Source organism: Zootoca vivipara, chromosome 5 (assembly GCF_965207765.1).
Source record: "Zootoca vivipara chromosome 5, rZooViv2.hap1.1, whole genome shotgun sequence".
In the NCBI taxonomy this organism is placed as follows: domain Eukaryota; kingdom Metazoa; phylum Chordata; class Lepidosauria; order Squamata; family Lacertidae; genus Zootoca; species Zootoca vivipara.
The window spans coordinates 61,904,787-61,927,329 of NC_142588.1; the positions used below are offsets into that span (position 1 = coordinate 61,904,787).

The following is a 22,543-nucleotide window of genomic DNA, read 5'->3' on the forward strand; positions in this document are numbered from 1 at the left end:
TAGTAATTTAACAGGTTAGTGTAGTTTGTGTGAAAGTAACTGTCACAACTGATCCGCTGTGGTTCAATAAACAACGTGCTTGTGGGCATGTGTTAATAAGCTAAACTTGGATGTCCTGGCTGGCTATAAAAAGACTGAAGTGAAAATTGACCTTCAGCACAAGTTGGAACTCCTGTTATATGTTTTCTATCTGCTGCAAAAGAGAAGCTAACCAGCATTTAAACATACGATTCTTTTTCTCTCCCTGAAGATGGCCAGAGAAGCTATATCACTGTGTGCTCTGAACAAGACATTAAACAGGTCGTGAAAGGGAAACCAATTTGTTTTGTTGGGGATAGATTGTGAGAAACAGCAAAATAAATAAATAAATCACACCTTATAGATTAGATGTTTATAATATTGATAGTTTTTCTGCCTGATGAATCTCCAAGGCAGCTTACGAAAAGTGATATAAAATACATTATTTTGGCAGGCAGTAGTAACTGCCTTTATATGTCTGGATGATAGTGGAAAATGTACTGTCCAAGCCTTAAATACTGTATTGTTGAATATGCTGTTACATATTCTTTTATTTCTAATGAAATTATAGAAATAATGAAAATATTAATGACTTGGTTTGCAGAGTTTACAGTGTTTCTTCTTTACTCTTTTAAACACCACCAGGTGTTTATTTTTGGACTGGGGCCCTGCACACGTATACTGTATTTAGATATATATGTCCATGGGTTGATATTTTGGTAAATGTATTTAGGGCTGAAGTTCTTGTATGTGTTACAATATGCATCAATTATCTTTGCAGTAATTCAAGGTTAGGGAATTATTTCCATATTATATGCTGATTAAAAAGTGGTTAGCCTGTGATCAAGACTAAAACATGGCTTTCCACTTGGCTTTGATTCTGGCTTTTCAATAATAATAATAATAATAATAATAATAATAATAATATATTACTTATACCCCACCCATCTGGCTGGGCGGCTTCCAACAAGAGATTAAAAATACATTAAAACATCAGTCATTAAAAATCAAATTAAGAATCAAATTAAGTTGGAATGCACTTGCATGCTGTGTTATGCATAAGACTCTGTAAGTTTTGGACCCACATCTCTGGAATGTCCCCATTGTGCTACCATTTGAAGAGTACCATCTAGTGTTGATTTGCTGTACCCAATGCTATTTTTCTAGAAAAATTGGTGCTCAGCATGAATGCCTCCCTTGTTCTCTTATAATGGCAATGGCACCCACCTGAGAGGTGGCGGAACTGAGTTCCAGTGAGTTCTGGCTGAAGAAAAAGACCTGGTTATACCCCAATGAATAAAATTCTAGGTCTTAAAGGGTCTGTGAATAAATAGGGGGGAAATGTGATGCTGAAAACTAACTCCATTTCAAAGGGACCTTCTGATGTTAAGATACCTATGAAATAATTGATCACTTGAGACTGAAGTGTATGTCCTTTATTCTCCTGTAGTTCTACATTAAATCTATATATAAAAGGCAGTGAATAAAAACTGTTGTGTACACAATGGTGTACATATTTGCTTGAAAATAAGTGTATGTGAGCTCAGTATGATTTTAATATTCCTTGCTATCATTATCTTGCTTTGTCGTAAGTTCAGTTCTTTCGCAGTGGCAGCAGCCATAATGCAATACAGAGTTTAACATGCTTCCTGATGCAGAAAGTGTATTGCTCCAGAGCCATATGCTGATTAAATTCATCAAGTGATTACAATCAACCTGTAGATAAGAGTCTTGGGATATGCTACAGAAGTGGAGACTCCTGACTAACTTGTTCTGACTTTTAATAACTTCTGGCTTTTAAATCGTAACAGAGTGGAGAACAAACTGCAGACTTTAGAGGGTCAGTTTACAGTGCTAGACTCTAGCATCCAGAAATTAACAGAGAAGTTTGAGTTTCAGACTACAGTTATGGAGCATCAGTTCAACCAGGATGAAATGTGGTCATCACTGCTAGAAGACAGGTGAGAAAGCAAAATCAAAGGCAAAAAAATCTAATAAAAGTTTTAATAATATTAACTTGACTGTAAAGTGCCTGATAATGGTATCATAAGATTGTAACCATCATTTGATAGGTTTAACATATGGGCAACACATGAGCATGTAGTGATTGATGATTTTAATTGATGATAATGGAGTATTGGAGAGAAATAATTCCATTTAGGACTTCTGAATAAATCTTGAAAACTTCCCAACTTTATGTCCAAAATGTAAACCTAAACGCTGACTTAGCCTTAGTTTTAGTTTTGTCTGGGAATAACTTCAAATAAACATTTTAGGATTGGGCTTAATTATCACAAACATGGTTTCTTTTGGCTCAAATTAAATTTCCACGGGTCCAATAAAAGACACACCTTAAGAAGTGTGGTCAGGATTGTAGCTTTATAATCTCTCATTACCTGAATAGCAATAAATCCTGATCCTGTTGACGTTATTTGAAAAATGGGTTATTTTTCCATATCTTCTTGCAGATTCTCTTCTGTGGAGGTAAATCTTTTCTACAGCTACATTTGTGAAACTATTCGCTGCTTACATTCTGAAGTGGTAGAAATGCTACCAGATCTGGCAAAAGCCCTTCCTACTCTGTCATCTGTTCTGAGGCAAAAAGGCAGAAACCAAAGAATTAGGCTGGCCTGGAAGTCTGTACTGGAGAAACTGGGGCTGCAAGAAGAAGATGTTAAAGCCCTCTGTGCATTTTTCATTACAAATTGCCACGATGCCTGCTACTATCCTGCTGATCAAAGGCAAGATTATGCCAATGACATCAGCTCCATTATAAACAATGTGGTGAAGAACCAGCTGCTTCAGCGCAGTCTGCTGTCTGCTATTCGCATAGTGGAATACAGAAAAAACTGAACATGCTTGCAAATAACAAGAGACACACCCTAAAGGATAAGAACCTAGAAACAAATTGTATCCAAAACTGCTTATAACTGGAAAGTCCTTACGGTAGCTTTATGTAAGACTTCCTCTCAATCTTCACCCCATCTTTAACAGAGAAAATTTGCACTGTACTGGCCCAATTCACAGAGAAGTTGTACGGATTATGAAGTTTGCATATGTGAAGCATGACTAAAGCTATGCATTATTATTTACTACTATTAACAACTCCCATTTTGCTCCTATCTTTTGAAATCTATCATCCAGATCCTACAGTACAGTATAATCTTGAAGTTCCCATTTTTTGTTTTCTCACATAAAATACACACCCCCTTCTTGAGAGGCAGGCATAATTGGATAAATCACAAACATATGTCTTGGTGCAAGTGTGATGTACATATTTGCTGGGTCCTGCTGCATACAGTACTTCAGGGAGTGCCTGCTCCCAATTTGTTCATCAGTTTTCTCACAGTAAAAAAAGCGGAGTATGCAGAGGACGTTTCCTCAGGTGAGTTTTTTAAATGCACACTTATTTACTTGCAACCTCAAGTGCACTAAGCCATCTATGATTGGCCATGATTAGCATGACTTTTGTTCATTATGTATACCCTCATAGTTCCTGTGCTTTCTTTTGCCATTTAGAAACATAGCTGCATGTTATTATTTCTTCTCTGTTACCAATGTGGTTAAAAGTCACCATGTCTTATTCACCCCCATTTAAAAGCAAATTGACACCAGAGCACACTCTACTTCTAATATGTACTGTTTGCACCTGATGAAATCACAAACTGCTCAATAAAGTGATTCATGGTTTAAAGAAAATATTATACACACACACGTCTAATGGTTGGGCTGCAACACTTTATCATTAGCCATTTTCAGTGTTCTCTTCATCAGCACAAACTACTTAAGTTTTGTTTGAAGCATAAAATGGGTAAGGGGTAATCTATGAAACACCTAGGGTTTACATATCCTTTACATATCCATTTATATATGCTGCCCCATAACATAACAATCTCTATAGGTTAGTTTAATATAACTGAAATATATCAATTTTAAAAACTAAGGGGGGAAATGGAGAGGGGAGATGATGACAACATGGCTTCCCACTTTGGGGGGCCCCTGAAAAGCCAATTTCCTCCTGGTCACACAGCTCTTAATTAGACTGCATAATAATTTAAAAGAACAGAAAGGTATTCAGTTGGTACCAAAATACCCACCAAGATGGCTTCAAGTTGGTCTCTCTGAGAAAAGCATTCCATACTAGGTACTACTACTGAAAAGCAACTTTCTTCATCTGGAAGAGGCGAGGGCTGACCCATGCATGAGGCACGGTGAGGCAACTGCCTCAGGTGGCAGCATCCAGAGGCAGCAAATCCTGTTGATTTTTCTTCCCTCTTTTGCTCCTTGGGTGCCAAAATGTTTTGGCCCAGCCTGGGTGGAGGCACCCACAGTATGCCTCTGAAGAGGATCGAGCTCTGTGCCCATTTCCATCACAGAAGGCACTCTTTCAGGTAAGCTGGTCCCAAGTCGCTTATTGCATTTATATACCACTTCCCCCCACCCCACCCGCCCCAATGACCTTATGGTCCTCCAACCTCCTCTTAAGCTAAAATGTTGTCAAACATATAATTAACTGCAACTTTAAAAAGCAAATAATGGTTGGTTTGCTTTCTAAAGTCGTACATCCTTGCATGCCCAAAGAGAATGAACCAATTGTATAAACACTTTTGGGGGGGGGACAAAACACTTGAGAATAAACACAAAAACTCTCAAAATGAGTACAGCAATCTTGCAGTTATTGGTGTTTCATTATTTTATATCGTACATTGTGGCTCAATAAAAGCATTCCCACCATAGTACTCAGAAGCCTACGGTGCTGCGAATAAAACAGCACACAACCTCATTGGCCCTCTCCGCAGCAGTGCAGTATTGCAACCCAATTACTCCACGCTCGAAGCCTGCGGCAGGAGGACTAGCGCAGAGGCAGAAAGCGGCGGGATTCCCCTGCCCACGCTTGTAGCTGCGGCTGTACAGGAATCTGCTGGCACGCATGCGCGCGTCGTCTGCGCGCGCAGAGGCAGGTTAGAGGCCTCTCCCGCTCCCTCGTCCTTTCCCAGAATAAAAGCGAGCCGTTGGGCGGGCTCGCTCTCTCGCGCGCGTGGAACGGAAGGGGCGAGGAAAGGCGGGAAAGGGGCGGGTCAGAATTCCGACACAGGCGGACAACGAGTCGCCGGGCTCGCGCGCGGTTTCCTTTTCCGGGGTCTCTATTTTGGCTCCTAGCAACGGGAAGTCAAGCGTCGGAACGGTGAATCGGTTCTGGAAGCCCCGCGGCCTCAGGCTCCGCTTAGTTCCCACTTGTCAGCCGGGCCCCCCTGAGGTGAATGTTTCCTAGGCCTCTGGCCTAGAAATGTGGGGCGGACGTCGAGAGGCTTCTTGGCCTTCGCTCCTGACAGTGGGGACGCAGAAGAACTTTTCTCCAAGTGTGTGAGAAGAAGAAGAGGAGAACCAACAGCAGTAACAGTAGGGACTCGCAACCCACACTTTCCCGTGTTTATTCACTGAAATGTTCGTGGAAGGGAATTGAGCACACATACGGTATCTCTGGCTAAACTTCCTGTTGTGTGCGCACACACCTGTAGTCTTCGGGCAAAAAAAAATCTTATTAAAACAAGTTGGGAACCAGAAAACGGTGCATGTAGGTGAGTTTCAGGTTAAATGCGAATAGGATATGGCAGGTGATTCTTACTGGTTTTACACTACATACCTTGAGTAAGTTTTTGTTTATGGGAGTGCTCTCTCACGGTCATCCCCGCTGAATTTTTCTGTTTAGAAATTATCAGTGCTTTTTGAATTGACCTGTTGTTCCTGCACCAGTATCCTGTATCTGTGCACATTGCTTTGTAAAGCCATTTTTGTACCTAAATTGGCAAGCAGCTTTTAATAAAAACCTGCCTACTTGTATCTTAAACAGCATGATACCTACTTGTAATGAAAATACTGTTTTATGCAATGTAAATGCATGTAACTATAGTACTCAGAAGCTTGCATTGACTTCCCATATGCTGCCAGTCTAGGTTCAAGGATTTTTTATTAATTTACAAGGCTTTTAGCAACTTGGACCTGGGATACCTCAGGGACTGACTGATCCTTTACAGTATTCCTAATCACTGGGGCCATCAAGGGAGTTGCTGTTAACACACGCCATTGCCCCATGGCTCGGATGCATGGTTTGTACACACAAAGAGCCTTACTGTCAGTATTTTGGGCCCCCTTCCTGTTGATCTCATGCTTACTGAAGATACTTTTATTGCAACAAACTTTTTAAATGAATTCTGATTGTATAGAGTTCATTTATTTTTCATCTTATTGGACCTCCTGTACTCTAATTAAAGGTGACTATGACTAAGTGTTAAACAAATTGTTGAAATTGACAATAAATACTAAGCAGGATTCTTATTAGAATTTTGAGCTTCACAGGCACATGTGAAAAGCAGCTGCAGAAGTATTTCAATTCATTTCAACCACTTTCAGTTAGTAAAATATGAATACATGCTTGTTTTCATCCCATTTAACAAGTGAAGATAAGGACTTACGCTGTGTTCCTCCATACATACGGTACATAGAGAAGACCGAAGCGAATAAGGCTAGTTGGTTGTTTTGACACTGCCCACATTTTGTTTTAAACAAAGATCCTTGGTTCATATGTAAAGCTGAGCCACAATTCTTTAACAGCAAAACTAAACTTTGTAGAAGTCCTCCTCCTGCCCAGTTGTAAAGAGAGGGGAACATGCAAGCCCAGCACTTCTAATACCTCATGCTGTAAATTGGCAGAGGATATCATAAAATAAAGCAAAGTGCAGGCTCTTGAATGAATACCAAATATGTTGATGCAGGCTCATAGTTGATAGGGCTGCTCTATGTAGAACTTATACAGCAGGGGGCGGCAAACTAAGGCCCCGGGTCGAATCAGGCCAACCTGGCTCCTAGATCTGGCCCGGGCTGTGAAGCCGGAACCCGTTTCGAAGCCAAGACTCCCGGCAATGGCGACAGGAGGAAGAGGCCGAGTGGAGGCCGCTCTGCCAATCAAACGCCGCGCCTGGTTTACCTCGGTGGCGTTTGATTGGCAGAGCCGCCGCCGCTCGGCCTCTTCTTCCCACCGCCCTGGTGCTCCTGTGGGCCAGAGAGAGGACCGGATGAGCTTGCTCTGCTTACCCACTTCACAAGAAGCGGTGGTGGTGGTGACAGCAGCGGCACCCCCTGGGAAGGTAAGCATAGCACCTTCTTTAGGTGGGGAGGAAGCCCGTTTCGCGCCACCACCGCCTTTGGTGAATGAGGCAGGCGGCAAACCGGGGAGGCGGCTGGGCCTGGGAGGAGGACTACTTACCCCCCTCGCAGTGTGCATAGGAATTCATTTTTAAATATATAGTCCAGCCCTCTACAAGGTCTGAGGGACAGTGGACCGGCTCCCTGCGGAAAAAGTTTGCTGACCCCTGTTATACAGCGTGCACATCAAACATACACCAGGGGAGAGGTGTGATAAAAAGGTTAGATCAGAGAGGGATGTTGAGAACATTGTAAGGTAAAGGGCCAAATAACTGAGCTAATACTGATAACTTTCTGCAATTTTGATGATTCTAAGCCGATCCTGTGTCATGGTTTCAGATGCTGATGATGCACTAGTCACCTTCCCTTAGACAGCATGTCGAAGAAATCGGAGGCTCCACTGTCCTTATCTGACTGTCGCTGTAATATCTGCATGGAGATTTTACTGGAACCAGTCACACTGCCATGCAACCACACTCTCTGCAATTCCTGTTTTCAGCTTACAGTGGAAAAGAGCAGCTTGTACTGCCCTTTCTGTCGTCGGCGAGTCTCTTCTTGGGCACGATATAATGCCCGCAATAACACTCTTATTAATTTGGAATTATGGGAAAAGATTCAAAAACATTTTCCTGAAGAATGCCAACGCAGAATTAGTGGACAGGATATAGAAGAAGATAGTGAGTAAACCTGGCATATATGGCCTTATAAATATGTTACAAATATTAGAATAATGCTTTTGGGAACACAGTAAATTAAGTATACCTTGTGGTCTGGAGAAAGTAAGGATATCCTCCAGGTGGCAAGACAAGGACACATTTGAAAGCTCAAACAAGACTTTGTTAGGGAATGTTTTTCTAAGGCATTGGCATGCTTCCAGTGTGGATAGTGGACAGGTGGATAGTAAAACATTTGTGGGTACCAGCATTTCCTGGTTTATTTGCAAGGCTGAAGTAATAGAATATGGAAAAGTAACCATTGCTAAAAGTGAGCACTAGAGTTAGAATAGTCTTGTCTACTTGAATGGGTTTGAAACATCTGGGCCAGAATTTAGTTTTATATTAAGAGCTTGTCCTAGCCCAGTGAAATGAAAAAGTTTCCTTTGACCATTAGCCAAATTATAAATTCTTTTTTAATCTTCCCTCTATTTCAGTAGCATTTAAAGCCCTTTTGGATTCACAGAACTAGTGTAGTTCTTTGGAACATAGTTCAAGAATTTGTCCATTACTAAAGAAGTCAAATCAAAGAGTGCAAGGGCTGAAACAAATAATTGCAGTTTCTTTTGAAAAACTTTGAAGCCTTCTTTTACTTATTTATATTGGAGATTTACTTAATCCTTTAGTGCCAAGGAAGTCAGAAACTGTCAGTGATAGAACAGCACTTAAGTGATCAACTACATTTTGATGTTACTTTAGAAGTGTATTCTGTCATATAACCTCGGTTTATGAACACAATGGGTTCCGGAAGTATGTTCATAAACTGAAGCGTTCATAAACTGAAGCAAACTTTCCCATTGAAAGTAATGGAAAGTGGATTAATCCGTTCCAGACGGGTCCGCGGAGTACTCAACCTGAAGCGTACTTAACCCGAAGCATGGGTGTAATTGGTTCCGGAAGTCTGTTCATAAACTGAAGCGTTCATAAACTGAAGCGAACTTTCCCATTGAAAGTAATGGAAAGTGAATTAATCCGTTCCAGATGGGTCCGCGGCGTTCGTAAAAACCGAAAATTCATAAACCGAGGTGTTCATAAACTGAGGTTCCACTGTACTGAAATTAAATTGGAACTTGAAGTTTCTTTATAGGAAAACTACAGTCCTTAATTGGTTCATTAATACTGTAACTATATTTCTCCAATCTTTTCTTTTCTGGACAGTGTGCCTACATCAGCCAGTGCGCTGTTTAAGTAAACCTGGAGAATTAAGACAGGAGTATGAAGAAGAGATAAGCAAGGTAAATCTAGAAAGTTCTGCGGGACCCACTAATAGTCAGCTTTCAGAAAAAAACACAAAAGCTGCAGTCAAAAGAAAAAGCTTTTGGCTAAGATATTCAGTCTAAACTGCAAGAAAAATTCAGAAATAAGTTATGATAAACTCTTACTTCAGGTAGAAGCAGAACGACTGGCTCATGAAGAAGAAGCAAGCAATGCAAGCAAAGAGTATATTCAAAGGCTATTGGCAGAAGAGGAAGAAGAGCAGAGGCTAGCAGAAGAAAGAAAAAAACAGATGGAAGAACAATTACTACTAGATGAAATATTGGCACAGAAACTAAGTTGCGATCTGGTAAGTTTGATCAAGATGAAATTTTAAGTAGCAGCTTGAACTTGATGGTAGTAGACAACTCAGTTCAATTAAATTCTCAGGATAGAATGTGCCCCATCAGTTGAAGCCCTGCATAAGGGCTTTCACTTACGTAGTGAGGCATCCCCCCTCCCCCCCTTGCCTCCTGAAATTGGCTTAGAGGGGATCAAGAGAATACCCCAGAACAGTGCACAGAGCAAGGAGAACATCTGGCAAGCTGTAATGCTTGTGCAGACGGAATATTCCAAAAAGTGTGACTTAGAATACCATCAGTTTATTTTCTTAAATGTTGCTTTGAGCCTTAATATTTGAAGAAGGTACATACCAGGCACCTTTTCAATGTTACTTATCTAAAGAACCTACCGTAAATATACCCCAAGATGGGGCTCATCATTCTAGGAGAAGGAAAACTGATCCTAAACCTCTGTTGCCTTGCAGTTATACTCATTACTGAGAAAGGCTTTGGGAGTAAACCCAGAGCAAAATATCTCTACCTGCTACTATGTGGGACATATTTGGGAGAAGAAAAGGCTAAGGAGTAAACCGTACATAAATTCGAAGTCCTTAAGGCGGTTGGATGGTGTCTTATATGCCTCTTTCTCGAAACTCCTGCAGCCAGGCTGGTACAAAATGTGTTGCTCTACTTCCCTTTGGACCACATCAGAGATGCCAAGAGAGAGGCCTCTTGTCATCTGGGCAGCCCAGGGCCTCCATGCATACTGCCCAAGCTAGCACCTTGGAGAGGTCACTTCTGTGTTGCTAATGCAGCAAAAACAATGTGGGTGGCAGCAGTTAAGAATTACTGCTCTCTGCAGCCACAGCAGTCACTATGATTCTCCAGCAGTTTGGCTTCACCTCTGGAGGAGTAATCCATTGTCTTTTGAAGCAGATGGATGCCAACATTTATCTGCTTTCTGCATAAAAAGTAGACAGATATTATCAACGTATTGAATATTTATTCTATGTAGTCTGCTTATTTCACTATCCCAATGTAACATTTCCCCCTGGTTTCGCAAGATCTACCTCCTTTGACTATTATATTTAAACTGGAATTGAAAAAAGCTGTGTTAAAAATTAAAAGATGTAACTTGGAAAAATTCTAAGTTTTGAAATGACTACAGATTACACTGTATTACAAATGCAGGAAATTCCAACCCATTATTTTTAATTTAAATTAGTGGGCTTCACTTGTGAACATTTTTCTTTAATATTCCTACTTCTAGTTAAGAATCTAGTGCCTGTTATGAAAGAATCTTAAGATTAAACCTAGAAGTGTTCCTAGCGAAATGAGCACATATTAAACCAGGTAAAAGCCAAAACCCATTTTCTTCCATGATGGGAGGTGGTGGCAATGAAAACCCACTCGATTCTATTGTAGATGGGAGGAAAGTTCCACCTGGGTTTGGTCTCACTAACAGTGGTTTCTTTCATTGGTGTTTACATTAGAGCCTACTCAGAGGTTCTGTCCCTGAATTCTTCAATCAGGTGTATCTGAGGGGGGTGGATTCTGCCCTTTTCTGTCACACATATGCTTCTTTTACACCTCCCTCTTATTAGGAAGATTTGGTAGGTGATGGGCTCATGATAGCATTTTATTTCAACACTTGGGGAACTCTGCATGATATAAATAAGGGCTCTAAGAGTTTCCTTTGTTGGGAACAGTACAGATATATTAGAGTTTGTTTATAATGGTTTAAATCATTTGCATGCATTAGGATTGTATTAAATTATGCCAAAAGACGAATGACTGTATAAAAGCATGTTTATTTATATTGGTGTGCTTTTTTGTCAATACAGAACAGCTCTGCTGAGGAGCACATGAAGAGCAGCCTGTCACCTGGGCCCTCCCCCTCTGATTCTGGCAAAACATCAAAAAGCAAATGCTGCAGTTTTGTGGACATTAAAAAGTAAGTTGGATCCAGTAATTTGTTTCTTGGTACATAATTCGTTATATACACTGTGGTAGGAGAAATTTAACAGTATGATAATAGGAGTTTTATTATATGACTTTATTTTGGCAGTTTTCAATTGATGGGCTTTTTTAAAAAAAATCGACATGAGGATGGTGCATTTTCTCATTTTGGAAAACTTCGCCTGGTTTGGATTTCCCCAAGCTGGTTCTGTCCACATGCTTTTCCACCATCGCTCCTGGCAGCATAGGCAATATAAAAAGCTTAGTTTTATAACATTTTGCCACATGCTCTGCTCTTAGACTGCAGTCTTAGTCCCACTTACCTACTGACTTCAGTAGGACTTAGTCTGAATAGAAATAGGATTGTATTAAGTTAAGAATTATTCTGACTTTGCCTTAAGACTTCATTCTTCACATGCTGTAAAAGTATGCTTATGTTCCTTTTCCCTTAAGGTATTTGTCTCCAAAGCCCTTTAATTCCTTGCCTCCAATGAGGTGTTTAAAAAAATTGCAAGAAGAACACTCTGGCTCCTTTTCTGAGGTAATGTATACATATCTCGATTCCTGTGGCATATAAAGATTTCAGCATTCTCATATAAATACATGTGATATCTATGTGAATTTTAATATCCCATATATTTCCATACAGTACTCTGTATTGCTAATATGAATGCCATTTCTTTTTCATATTTATAACATGAGTGCATGCAAAATCTTTTGGGAATAGTGAACTGTATTTGACAGCTATAATTTGCACATTTCTTTCTTCCAGGAGAGCAGCAACACTAAAAACATCTGTACATCAAGAGAAAAGGGAAGAGAAAATGAAATGCCCACACTATCTCCACAGGCAATCAGGGAGGCAAAGAGAGGTGCGGATGGTTATGACTATAAAAATGAGAGTTTTACAACAGACATGCAGTTGAGAACATCTCAAGAATCCTTCCCTGAAGCAGCAGCTGATTCATACTTAAATGATAAAAGGAAAAGAATTTTCTCACAAACTGATGATGAAGAAGAGATGGATGATATAGAAAGGCAGATAAGTTTGGAGCAGCAGTTTTATGAAAGGCAAAAGCAAGAAGAAGAGGATAGACGTCTGGCTCTGAAGCTTCAGAGGGAAATGTACAAAGAGCAGAACATGCTAAATCGCCAAAAAGGGTCTCCAGATGAATACCATTTGCGTCCTACAACATCTCAGTCAGTAAAAGAATCTCCAGTTGCAAGGAAACGGAGCAGGCTTTCAAAGAACTCAAAGTCTTCAAACAGCCCACTTGAAACAGATAAACGAAAACTACACAGAAACTCCCACAATGAGAACTGGAAACCCTCTAACCAGCTCCAGGCAAAGTCACCTTCTGTAAAAGGAGGAAATGTTTTGAATTGTGTCAACAGCTCTAACTCAAAAGATGCAGAAGTGCTTTCAAGCAAGCAAACAACAATTCTTCAGATGTTTAAGAGGCCTGCAACAAACTAGATGAACAGTAGTACTTTCATGACATTGATTGGAGTTAATGAAGGGGCACTGTTGAAAAGCTGACCGAGTCAAAGAATTATTTCTTCAGGGATCAAGTGCTCTCAGAATTAATGTGAAACTTGATTGGGAACCAGTAGTCCCTGCTGTATGCCCACTTGCTTTTACTTGTTGCAATTCAGTTCTTTAACACATGCACGGTAACAGGTTGCTCTGAATGTCAAGAGAGATGTTTGTTTAAAACCATCATGCACTACAGCTCATGTAGTGTTCATTGTGTAATCAAACCAGTTTCCTATTACACCCTCCCAGTTCCTTACCACAACAATAGTAAGAAAATTTGAAAAGATATGTAAACCTGGCTTGAACTGAGACATCACTCAGTTTGATGGGTCAGTATAACCTTGACACTGTTGATGTTGTTGATTCAGACTTACACTTTTATTGTTGGAACACATAGTAAATGACCCAGATGTCATCCTTCACATCTCCCCTATATATATCTGCCCTGAACTTAAGAATTCCTATTTTTTTCCAAGTGTTTTTTCTATTTCTTGGAATTATTAGATTAGAACATAATCCATTAAAATGGCTTTCAAGCTTCATGAGAAAACTATCCTATCTTGAATGAATTTCCACAGTTCAGTAGGGGATCTTAAAATATATTCAAGTAATGTCTGAAGATGGAGCTTGTGCATATGTTTTGTTTTTGTTAATAATTCATATTTTTACAGTAATAAATACATTTCCCATAAAAAACATGGTGACATTAAATAATCTCCACAATATGCTGTATATAAATGAATATTATGTTCATATTCTAAATTTCATAATAACCATCTCATGAGCAATATTTTTATAATGTCTTACAATCTGTAAACTAGTTACAGCTCTGATAAAAATGAAACTTAAAGACCCCTCCCTGAACCTCAGAGTTAGTTTGATGAAATGAAGATTACTTCAAAAAATTTCGTAGCCAATGTTATGTAGAAGACTTCTCAGTTATTTTCTCCTTTTTTGGAATATTTGCTGCACATAGTATATTAATCAGAAGTTAAGGTCATCTGGGTAGTAAATATTAAGATACAATTGGACAGTCTCCTTCCTTCCACAAACATATTATTTCAGACTGTTTGAATAGTACAGCAGCTCCATCACATTTACAGGCAACTCCCCAATTGTACACAATCAGCACACACGCTCTCACTGACATGCACACCAAAAATGGTACTGGGGGCTGGGTGAACAGGGAAATCCCTGTTTGCATGCAGAATGGAACTGCTGCATAAGTGGGGATTCCCCTGTAGTTGTTTGCTCTTAATTTGAAGCACTGCCAACTTACATCCAATATTGTATATATTCAACTGGATTGAGGTACACTTTATAGAAAACTTTAAAAATAACTCTCTTTAGTTCTAATTGATTAAATTCACTTTAAAAACAAATTTTGCACATTTCAGAGAGATCGTGGTGGTCTGCCTACCATTTTTTATAAGCATTTAATCATTTTATCATACTGAATTAGAACTGTTGAGTGTTCCTGCTCAGTTTTCCAGTCAGCCATACCCTCTTCAATGACATTCTAATTGTTATTTATAGGTTTTTTAAAAATTCATGATACCCTTTTTGATAGTCCTACACACCCATTTTTCCATTTTCCATCAACAGTATTCTGTGACCACTGAACATGTTTGGTACTCATTAGACTATTTGGGGGGGGGGGTTCTTCCCTCTTAAGATTTTCAAACCTCAGAGCCACATGCTGATACCGCCATTTTGTGCATGGATTGTGCAGTTTTGGCTATAAAAGCAACAGAACTCACTTCCACATCAGAAACATAGTTTACTTGCAATTTGCATACATTTAACTTGCACAATCACAGCTTTATGCGCTTGGTGGCCAGTCAGAACTCAATTGTACAGATTGCACACTGGGTTTCTTCTGTGCAGAAAGACCTTTTAAGCTCTCTGACTGGCCTCTGGGAAGGTCTCACAAGATCTTGCGGGACTGTCCAAAATCTCACAAAGGCCTCCAGAGTCCATGCAAGACCTTCCATTTCCCTGCTACTTCTACCTTTTACCCTGGTTAGTGCAAGCACAGCTGGATGTGCTGCTCCATCATACTCCCACTTCTTCCAGTCATGGATTAGGATTGCAACCTAAACTAGGAATCAAATTGACCTGACCCTGCTTCAAAACTCACTTCACGAATCAACTAGATAGCCTTAAGTTAACTACTTTAAGCACCAGTCCTTTTTGCAATGTGGGAAATACTGACTTGCCTTATATGATGATGCCTATACAGCAGTGGTAACCAGAAGTTGGACTACAATTCCCATCAGCCCCGGTCATGGTGACCAGTAGTCAGGGATGCTGGGAGTTTAGTCCAACAGCATCTGGAGGGCACCACGTTGGCTGTCCATGGCTTATACGATAATTGTAAAAAATGTAGAAGTACAAGTCCAGCAGGAGGAGGAGCAAACGTATACATTTACTCAAGTACTTCACTGATACTAGAACAGATACTGCATGAAAGCGATATACAAAAATGATTGCTATCATTTCCATTCTAGATGTTCTACCTAGCTCAGCTGGACACGACAGTGCTTATGTGGTCCACCAGGAGAGGGTGTGTCTGGCTTGTCTTCAAGGTAGTGCCATGGGGACTCCACTCGAAGGCAGCTCATGTCAGCCCCACTACTTTCTGTAGCTGTGCATTACTTTCCATGAAGCCCATTCTTTATTATAATTATTATTTATTAGATTTGTATACCACCTTTCATCTGAAGATGACAGGGCAGTTCACAACATAAAAATACAAAATGAGAGCAGAAAATGCGTAACAACCCCCCCAAAAAACAAACCAATAAACCCCACTCCCATAAATACATTTTAAAAGGCCTAGTTACAGAGAAATGTTTTCGCCTGGCATCAAAAGATAAGTAATGAAGGTGCCAGGTGAGCCTCCTGGGGGAGAGCATTCCACAAGTGAGGAGCCACCAAAGAAATGGCCTGTTCTTGCATTGCCTCTGAAGAAGGGCCTCTGCTGATGATCACAGGGTCCAGGCTAGTTAATATGCAGGGGGGTGGGGAGGCGCGTATTTTAAGTATTTTTAGGTGAGGTAAAGGTAAGGGAACCCCTGGACAGTTAAGTACAGTCAAAGGCGACTATGGGGTGCGGCACTCATTTCACTTTTCAGGCCGAGGGAGCCAGCGTTTGGCCACAGACAGCTTTCCGGGTCATGTGCCCAGCATGACTAAACTACTGACACATGGAGGACCGTGATGGACCGCATGGAAACGCTGTTTACATTCCCGCCTCAGCAGTACCTATTTATCTTATTGCACTTTAGATGCTCAAACTGTCTTGCCCCAGTGAGCAACCTGGCCGCCAAATTCTGCACCAGCTGTACTGAATTAACCCTGCATGGAAGTTCCATGCAGCAGTGCTTCCAATATCTACCTCAGCGAACATGGCATGGGCATAGCGAGGATTTTGTTTGGGGGGCGGGAGAGAACCTCAGCTAGCTATGTGTTTTTATTGAATTGGGGGGCAGCTGCCCCTCCCTGCCCCCTTTGGCTACGCCCATGCCTGGGAAGCAGGACTTCGCCACTACACCTGACGGTGTTGTTGTTGTTGTTGTTGTTAATATACCGTCCTAGACCTTTACCTTACCTAAAACTATATGCATTACTTGTGTCAATAATGACAACCCAGGAATGGCAACAGGCGTGAGCTGCCACGAAGCACCTTCTTCCTTCCCCGAGTCCCGCGGGAGAACTGCGCTGCCACTTCCTCGGTTTCCACTTTATTTCCCAGTAGCTTCCGCCGCCAGTTTAGGGGGCAATGCAATCCGCCGGCCGCTAGAAGGCGTCAATCGGCGACTGGGATGCCATCTGTTGGGGGCGGACGGCAGGAGCGCGAGCACCGGCGCACAGAACCCCTCTTCCTCTTCCCTGTGTCTTACAGCGTCGCGCTCCCAATAAAGCTTGACTATTGAAGTTGAAAGCGAGCAAGGGGAGACTGGGGTGCGGTGGTTCTGCGCCTGCGCACTGCAGCCGGCAGGTGGCGGGTGTTGTTGTTCGGCGGTAGAGGCGGCAAGATGGCGGCGCCCGGGGGCTCCGCTGCCGCCTCAGTGTTGAAGGGGTTAATCCAGCAATTCACCGCCATCACGGGTGAGGCGCGCGAAAACCCGGAATAAGCTTAAACGAGGGCTGGAGCCGTTTCTGCTATGGGGCGGGGTGTAAGGCTGGGGGAAGAGGGGCTTTGCTTGAGGTCGGGGGAGGAGAGGAGAGGAGGGCGACGTCTGTGACGGAGTTGGCGGGAGGCAGAGATGAGAGAGAGACCCAGAGGGAGCGGGGAGGGGGTGCGGGGAGGGGGTGGCGGTTCCCGTGTGGAAAATGGGGTTGTGTGGAGGGAGCCGAAATAGGATCCCGGGGCTGTGCTTTACCACGGGTAAGGGCAAGTACGATGTGCCTCGGGGAGTTGAGGGGGAATTCCTTTGTGGAGGAAGTGGGGGGGGCATAAGATGGGGTCGAGTATGCATTTCGCAGAGAGCGAAAACGAGAGCGCTCAAGCGGGCCGCAGTGTGACATCCTCCAGAAGGAGTTGGGAGTTGAGGCTTGATCGTTGCCTTGGGGCTTGGAGGGAAGAACGAGAACTGACGCTTAGAAATGCCCGTCCCATGTCATTTCCTGAGATGAAAGCTCCTCTCCTGACCCTTCTTTTTTGGCTTTCTGTGCTGCTGGGTTGAGTCATTATTGACACAAGTAATGCAGTAGAGCAAAAATCCATTTTTAATAGGCTGATAATGAGATAAGGAAGGGATCACTCTTGGTATACGTACTCTCTACAGTTGTGAGAGGAAGAATATCCCACAGAAGTATTCATTGTTATCAGATACTTACTAAACAGAATTTCTACAGGGCGACTTTATATCTGGGTATTTAAGAAAAATTGTAACTGCATGAATTAGGCAACACACATAATAAAGACAACAAAATACAGTTCTACTAATGTAACATGGACCCTAGCAATGGATGTTTAAGGGCATGAGGGGAGGCAGCTGGTGGTAACACATTGTTTCTAAGGTTAGTGACGGTCTTGTGACAAGGCATTTCATAGATTAATTGTGAACTGTTTAAAGAAGTCCGTCTTCTGTCCTGAACTTACTGTCTGTCAGTTTGTTTAATGATCTTGAATACCAATCTTGAGAGAGTAGAATGTCTGGTAATACTGTCTATATATTGTTCATAATTTTACAAATTTCTCTTAGGCCACCACTTAGCAGTCTTCTCCAACCTTCTTCCAGCCTTTTCCTGAGATGAAGTTATCCCCCTCTATGTGTTCTAGGACTCACTGACAAATTAAGGCTGCAATTCTATATGCACTTATTTCTGAGTAGATATACATAAAATTGCCATGTAAACTTTGTTAGATTACATGAGCAGTTTAAACTGGTGCTGCAAGAGGCAGTTCTTTGTTTTTTGTTTTCATAATCTGTTGCACCAAGTTAAATCACCTTGCTTTAATTGGTCTGTGCTACTGAATCCTTAACGTCAAAGTAACTTTACCCTAGGGAAGCTAATGTACCTTTGAAATGTGGTGTCAGAACTCCTAAGTGACCATAATAGTATTGAGTATTCCCTTTATCCTAGCAAGCTATTGTTTGTTAGGAAGGTTTTTTTTACTGGCTAGACTGATGTAATTGAAACTTTCTGTTTGCCTCCTTTGTGGGAGTGGGGAACTAATATCTCTAAAAGTGTGTTCAATAACAAAGATAAAATTGACTGTACTTTTTCTAACTTATTTTATTGTAAGTTCAGATTTACTGTGTTTGGGGCAAAAAATTACAATATTACTACATTGTATAGTTGTAAATCATTATGGTGTTATTACTTGCTGCTGTGTTAAATTCTGTAGTGAATACATCAGGCCTACATCAAGTATTGTGGCTGAGAATAATTATTTTACTAAATTCCACATCTTAAAAAATATTTAGAATGTAGAATTAAGTAAAGAGAGGAAAACAGAATCATTCTGCCTTTTTAGTAAAAGGAAAAGGTCAAGTTCACTATTTAACTTCTTTTCAATGTAAGGAAGTACATATCATCTATTAAAAGGAGACAAATGTATCTTAGTATATACCAAGAAAATATTTATCCCCTGTTATCAGTCTGTCAGGGAAAATGTCCCTTGGGACAAGTTCTTAATTGGGATGCATAATCCTGTTCATCAACTTTCTCATGTCCATTGAGATAATAAAAGTACAAAAATAGTTTTATTTGTTTAAGGGCTAATGATGAATTCTTAATTAGATTAATTTGGCCAGATTTAAATGAATGTTCATCATACATGATCCAAAGCACAAGAGGTGTAAAATGGAAGACTGTTTAGATACAAATATAATTTTTTAATATCTGTTTTCAACTGATGTATGAGCTGAAAATACATTTTGCAGCTGCAACCTTGATATGTATGTTAATGCTATGCTGAAGTTCTAGATAGTACAAACTAGAGAGAGTGGCAGGAATCTTAAGCTCTTTTACTTTGAAGCATGTCCTCTTAAATCAGGAGAACTTATTTGTTGGGAATGCATACTAGGATTGGTTTAACTGTTTATAGCTCATGGAAAGAGGAGAGATGGTGCATTGAGCTGAATGATCCCCATGTTTGTGGGGTATTTTAATATAGCTAGGAGTCCTTCTCACACCCCAGCAAAGAGGCATCTTATCTATGGGAGGCGCCATATTCACTCACTCCTTTAATTTCTGCCTGGACTACATGGGAGTGAAGCAGAACTGACCACCCCAGTTACTTCACAGTTACTTCACCCCAGTTACCTTGTTTAATGATAATCCACCCCACTGGATCATCACCTTGTCGTGATGAGTGGGCTTGCACATTCCTATGACCCTTGTGAGCGAAGCTCTTGGGAGTCTTGTACTCCCAGCAGGGTCACCCAAGGTGGTAAGGTCAAAAGGGAGGAACTAGACAAAGAATGATCGTAGAAGTCCTCAACGACAGAACAGGCGAAAGATAACAAGCAGTATGTTAGAATGGCTGTGAAGGCAGATGAAGGCTGCAGCAGATAAAAATCTACCAGTTGTTGTGATACTCATGCCATCAGAATAGAGCATTACTGCGAAGACTCTGCGTTGGTCAGCGTGCACTGATCTACACACATAAAACAAATTATGCAGAGGCATCACCCAAAAACCGATCCCAAACCCCCAAAAAGTCTCATGGCGATCGGCAAATGGTAACAGGCAGGACTATGAAATCTGGAAGCCACTAGTCATGAACCGGCAGATGGGTGGTGGATACAGATTCATTCGTTCTGACTCAAGGAATGAGGCGGTTGAGTAGCTTGGCAGCTGTATCCACAACATAGCAGTCCTATTTAGGATCCACTCTGCTCACCCCAGAAAGGGGGAGGGGCTAGAAAAGGTGCAGTAAATATTGTCTGCCTCCCCAGTGGTCATAAAAGACAATTGAATTTTGGAACATGGAATATACAGACTTCATTAGACAACACAGATGATGAGCGTCCCAAACGCAGGACTGCTACCATTGCAAGAGAATACTTCAATTTTGCAGTGCTTCAAGAAACTCGAAGATCGGATGCCAGTAAAGACATTAAATAAAAATTTCATTCTCAGCTGGGTGCCATCCTATCAGAGACATCTAAGGAGGATAAAATTTTCCTCCTGGGTGATTTTAATGCAAGAGTTGGGCGAGATTTTGATCTGTGGCCTGGGACTATTGGGAAGAAGGAATTGGCAACAACAACCAGAATGGAATCTTATTTTTGACTATATGTGCAGCGCACAACCTTGTTATTACCAACACACTTTCAACAAAATAAATAAATTTAAAACATCATGGAGGCACCCTCGGTTGAACCACTGGCATCTCTTAGACTATGTAATTGTCTAAAGATCGCCGCGATGTGCTCCTTACCAGAGCTAAGACGAGTGCTGATGACTGCTGGACAGATCACTGATTAATACGTTCCACGATGGCTATCAATATTATACCAAGGAAGGAAACAAGGCGCAAAATGAAGCCCTTCAAGCTCCTATTAAAGTGGGATTGCTTCCAAACGACTCTTAAGGACCAGCTGCTTTTGGAGTTCCCTGATAACATCTAGGAACACTGGACTAAAAACATCCATTATTGCAGCCTGTGAACAAACTATTGGATACCAAACCAAGAAACACCAGGACTGGTTTGATGAGAATGAAAGTGAGATTGAACACATTATTGACAAAAAGGAAGGCCTTTCAGATCTGGCAAAGAGATAGAAATTGCACCACTAAGGAAAAACCCTATGCCAACGCTAAGGCTGAGGTTCAAAGAAGAACCAGAGAACTAAAGAGCACCTGGTAGATAAAAAAAAGCTCAAGAGATCCAGCACGTAGCCGACATTCACAATGTGGGTCAATAAATCATGGCATATGCCCCCTATGTTCAACAGATGGTTTGTTGTTTAGTGGTTTAGTAGTGTCCGACTCTTCGTGACCCCATGGACCATAGCACGCCAGGCACTCCTGTCTTCCACTGCCTCCTGCAGTTTGGTCAGACTCATGTTGGTAGCTTCGACAACACTGTCCAACCATCTCATCCTCTGTCGTCCCCTTCTCCTTGTGCCCTCAATCTTTCCCAACATCAGGGTATTTTCCAGGGAGTCCTCTCTTCTCATGAGGTAGCCAAGTATTAGAGCCTCAGCTTCAGGATCTGTCCTTCCAGTGAGCACTCAGGGCTGATTTCCCTAAGAATGGATAGGTTTCTTGCAGTCCATGGGACTCTCAAGAGTCTCCTCCAGCACCAGAATTCAAAAGCATCAATTCTTCAGCCATCAGCATTCTTTATGGTCCAACTATCACTTCCATACATCACTACTGGGAAAACCATAGCTTTAACTATACAGACCTTTGTCGGCAAGGTGATGTCTCTGCTTTTTAAGATGCTGTCTAGGTTTGTCATTGCTTTTCTCCCAGGAAGCAGGCGTCTTTTAATTTCATGACTGCTGTCGCCATCTACAGTGATCATGGAACCCAAGAAAGTAAAATCTCTCACTGCCTCCATTTCCCCCCCTTCTATTTGCCAGGAGGTGATGGGACCAGTGGCCATGATATTAGTTTTTTTGATGTTGAGCTTCAGACCATATTTTGTGCTCTCCTCTTTTACCCTCTTTAAAAGGTTCTTTAATTCCCCCTCACTTTCTGCCATCAAGGTTGTGTCATCAGGATCTCTGAGTTTGTTGATATTTCTTCCAGCAATCTTAATTCCGGTTTGGGATTCATCCAGTCCAACCTTTCGCATGATGAATTCTGCATATAAGTTAAATAAGCAGGGAGACAATATACAGCCTTGTCGTACTCCTTTCCCAATTTTGAACCTGGAGCAGGAACTGGCAAGCCACTCCCGTATCCCTGCCAAGAAAACTCCATGGACAAAGACAACAACAGATGGTACCACACCAAGATAAAGAAGCTATTGCATTGCACTGGAAATAACATTACCAGCATCTCCTTAACCGCAACTCCCCCATAGCTGCTGAGGCCCTCTCACAAATTCTGCAAAAACAAATTAGAGATGAGCATGCAGTATCTCCAATCTGGGAGAGTTGTGTACA

The 22,543-nt window shown here is 41.4% G+C and overlaps 3 protein-coding genes across 7 annotated transcripts in view; all 3 read left to right on the forward strand.

The window, feature by feature from the left end:
• Positions 1 to 99: 99 nt before the first annotated feature.
• On the forward strand, positions 100 to 3,727 carry SMCO1 (single-pass membrane protein with coiled-coil domains 1). Its single transcript, XM_035133195.3, has 3 exons — positions 100 to 300; positions 1,830 to 1,979; positions 2,487 to 3,727. Exons 1-3 carry the CDS (start codon positions 251 to 253, stop codon positions 2,869 to 2,871), a joined length of 585 nt encoding a protein of 194 aa, XP_034989086.1. The 5' UTR covers positions 100 to 250; the 3' UTR covers positions 2,872 to 3,727.
• A 1,361-nt stretch (positions 3,728 to 5,088) lies between these two features.
• On the forward strand, positions 5,089 to 13,690 carry RNF168 (ring finger protein 168). 3 transcript variants are annotated; one of them, XM_060274582.2, is made up of 7 exons: positions 5,089 to 6,290; positions 7,561 to 7,898; positions 9,093 to 9,169; positions 9,322 to 9,498; positions 11,314 to 11,423; positions 11,882 to 11,969; positions 12,201 to 13,690. In XM_060274582.2, exons 2-7 carry the CDS (start codon positions 7,598 to 7,600, stop codon positions 12,903 to 12,905), a joined length of 1,458 nt encoding a protein of 485 aa, XP_060130565.1. In that variant the 5' UTR covers positions 5,089 to 6,290; positions 7,561 to 7,597; the 3' UTR covers positions 12,906 to 13,690. The 3 variants fall into 3 exon arrangements, with proteins under 3 accessions (XP_060130565.1, XP_034989087.1, XP_034989089.1); XM_035133196.3 differs by having other exon boundaries at positions 5,089 to 5,597; XM_035133198.3 differs by having other exon boundaries at positions 5,089 to 5,418.
• Positions 13,691 to 16,977: 3,287 nt separating this feature from the next.
• Positions 16,978 to 22,543, forward strand: part of UBXN7 (UBX domain protein 7) — a 28,260-nt gene continuing 22,694 nt past the window's right edge. For 2 of the 3 annotated variants that reach the window (XM_035133330.3, XM_035133331.3), the window contains exon 1: positions 16,978 to 17,078. In XM_035133330.3, the coding sequence (XP_034989221.1) occupies positions 17,006 to 17,078 (73 nt within the window). In that variant the 5' untranslated portion in view covers positions 16,978 to 17,005. Of the gene's footprint in view, positions 17,359 to 22,543 lie in introns of all 3 variants that reach the window. The other variant, XM_060274581.2, reaches the window with a different exon arrangement.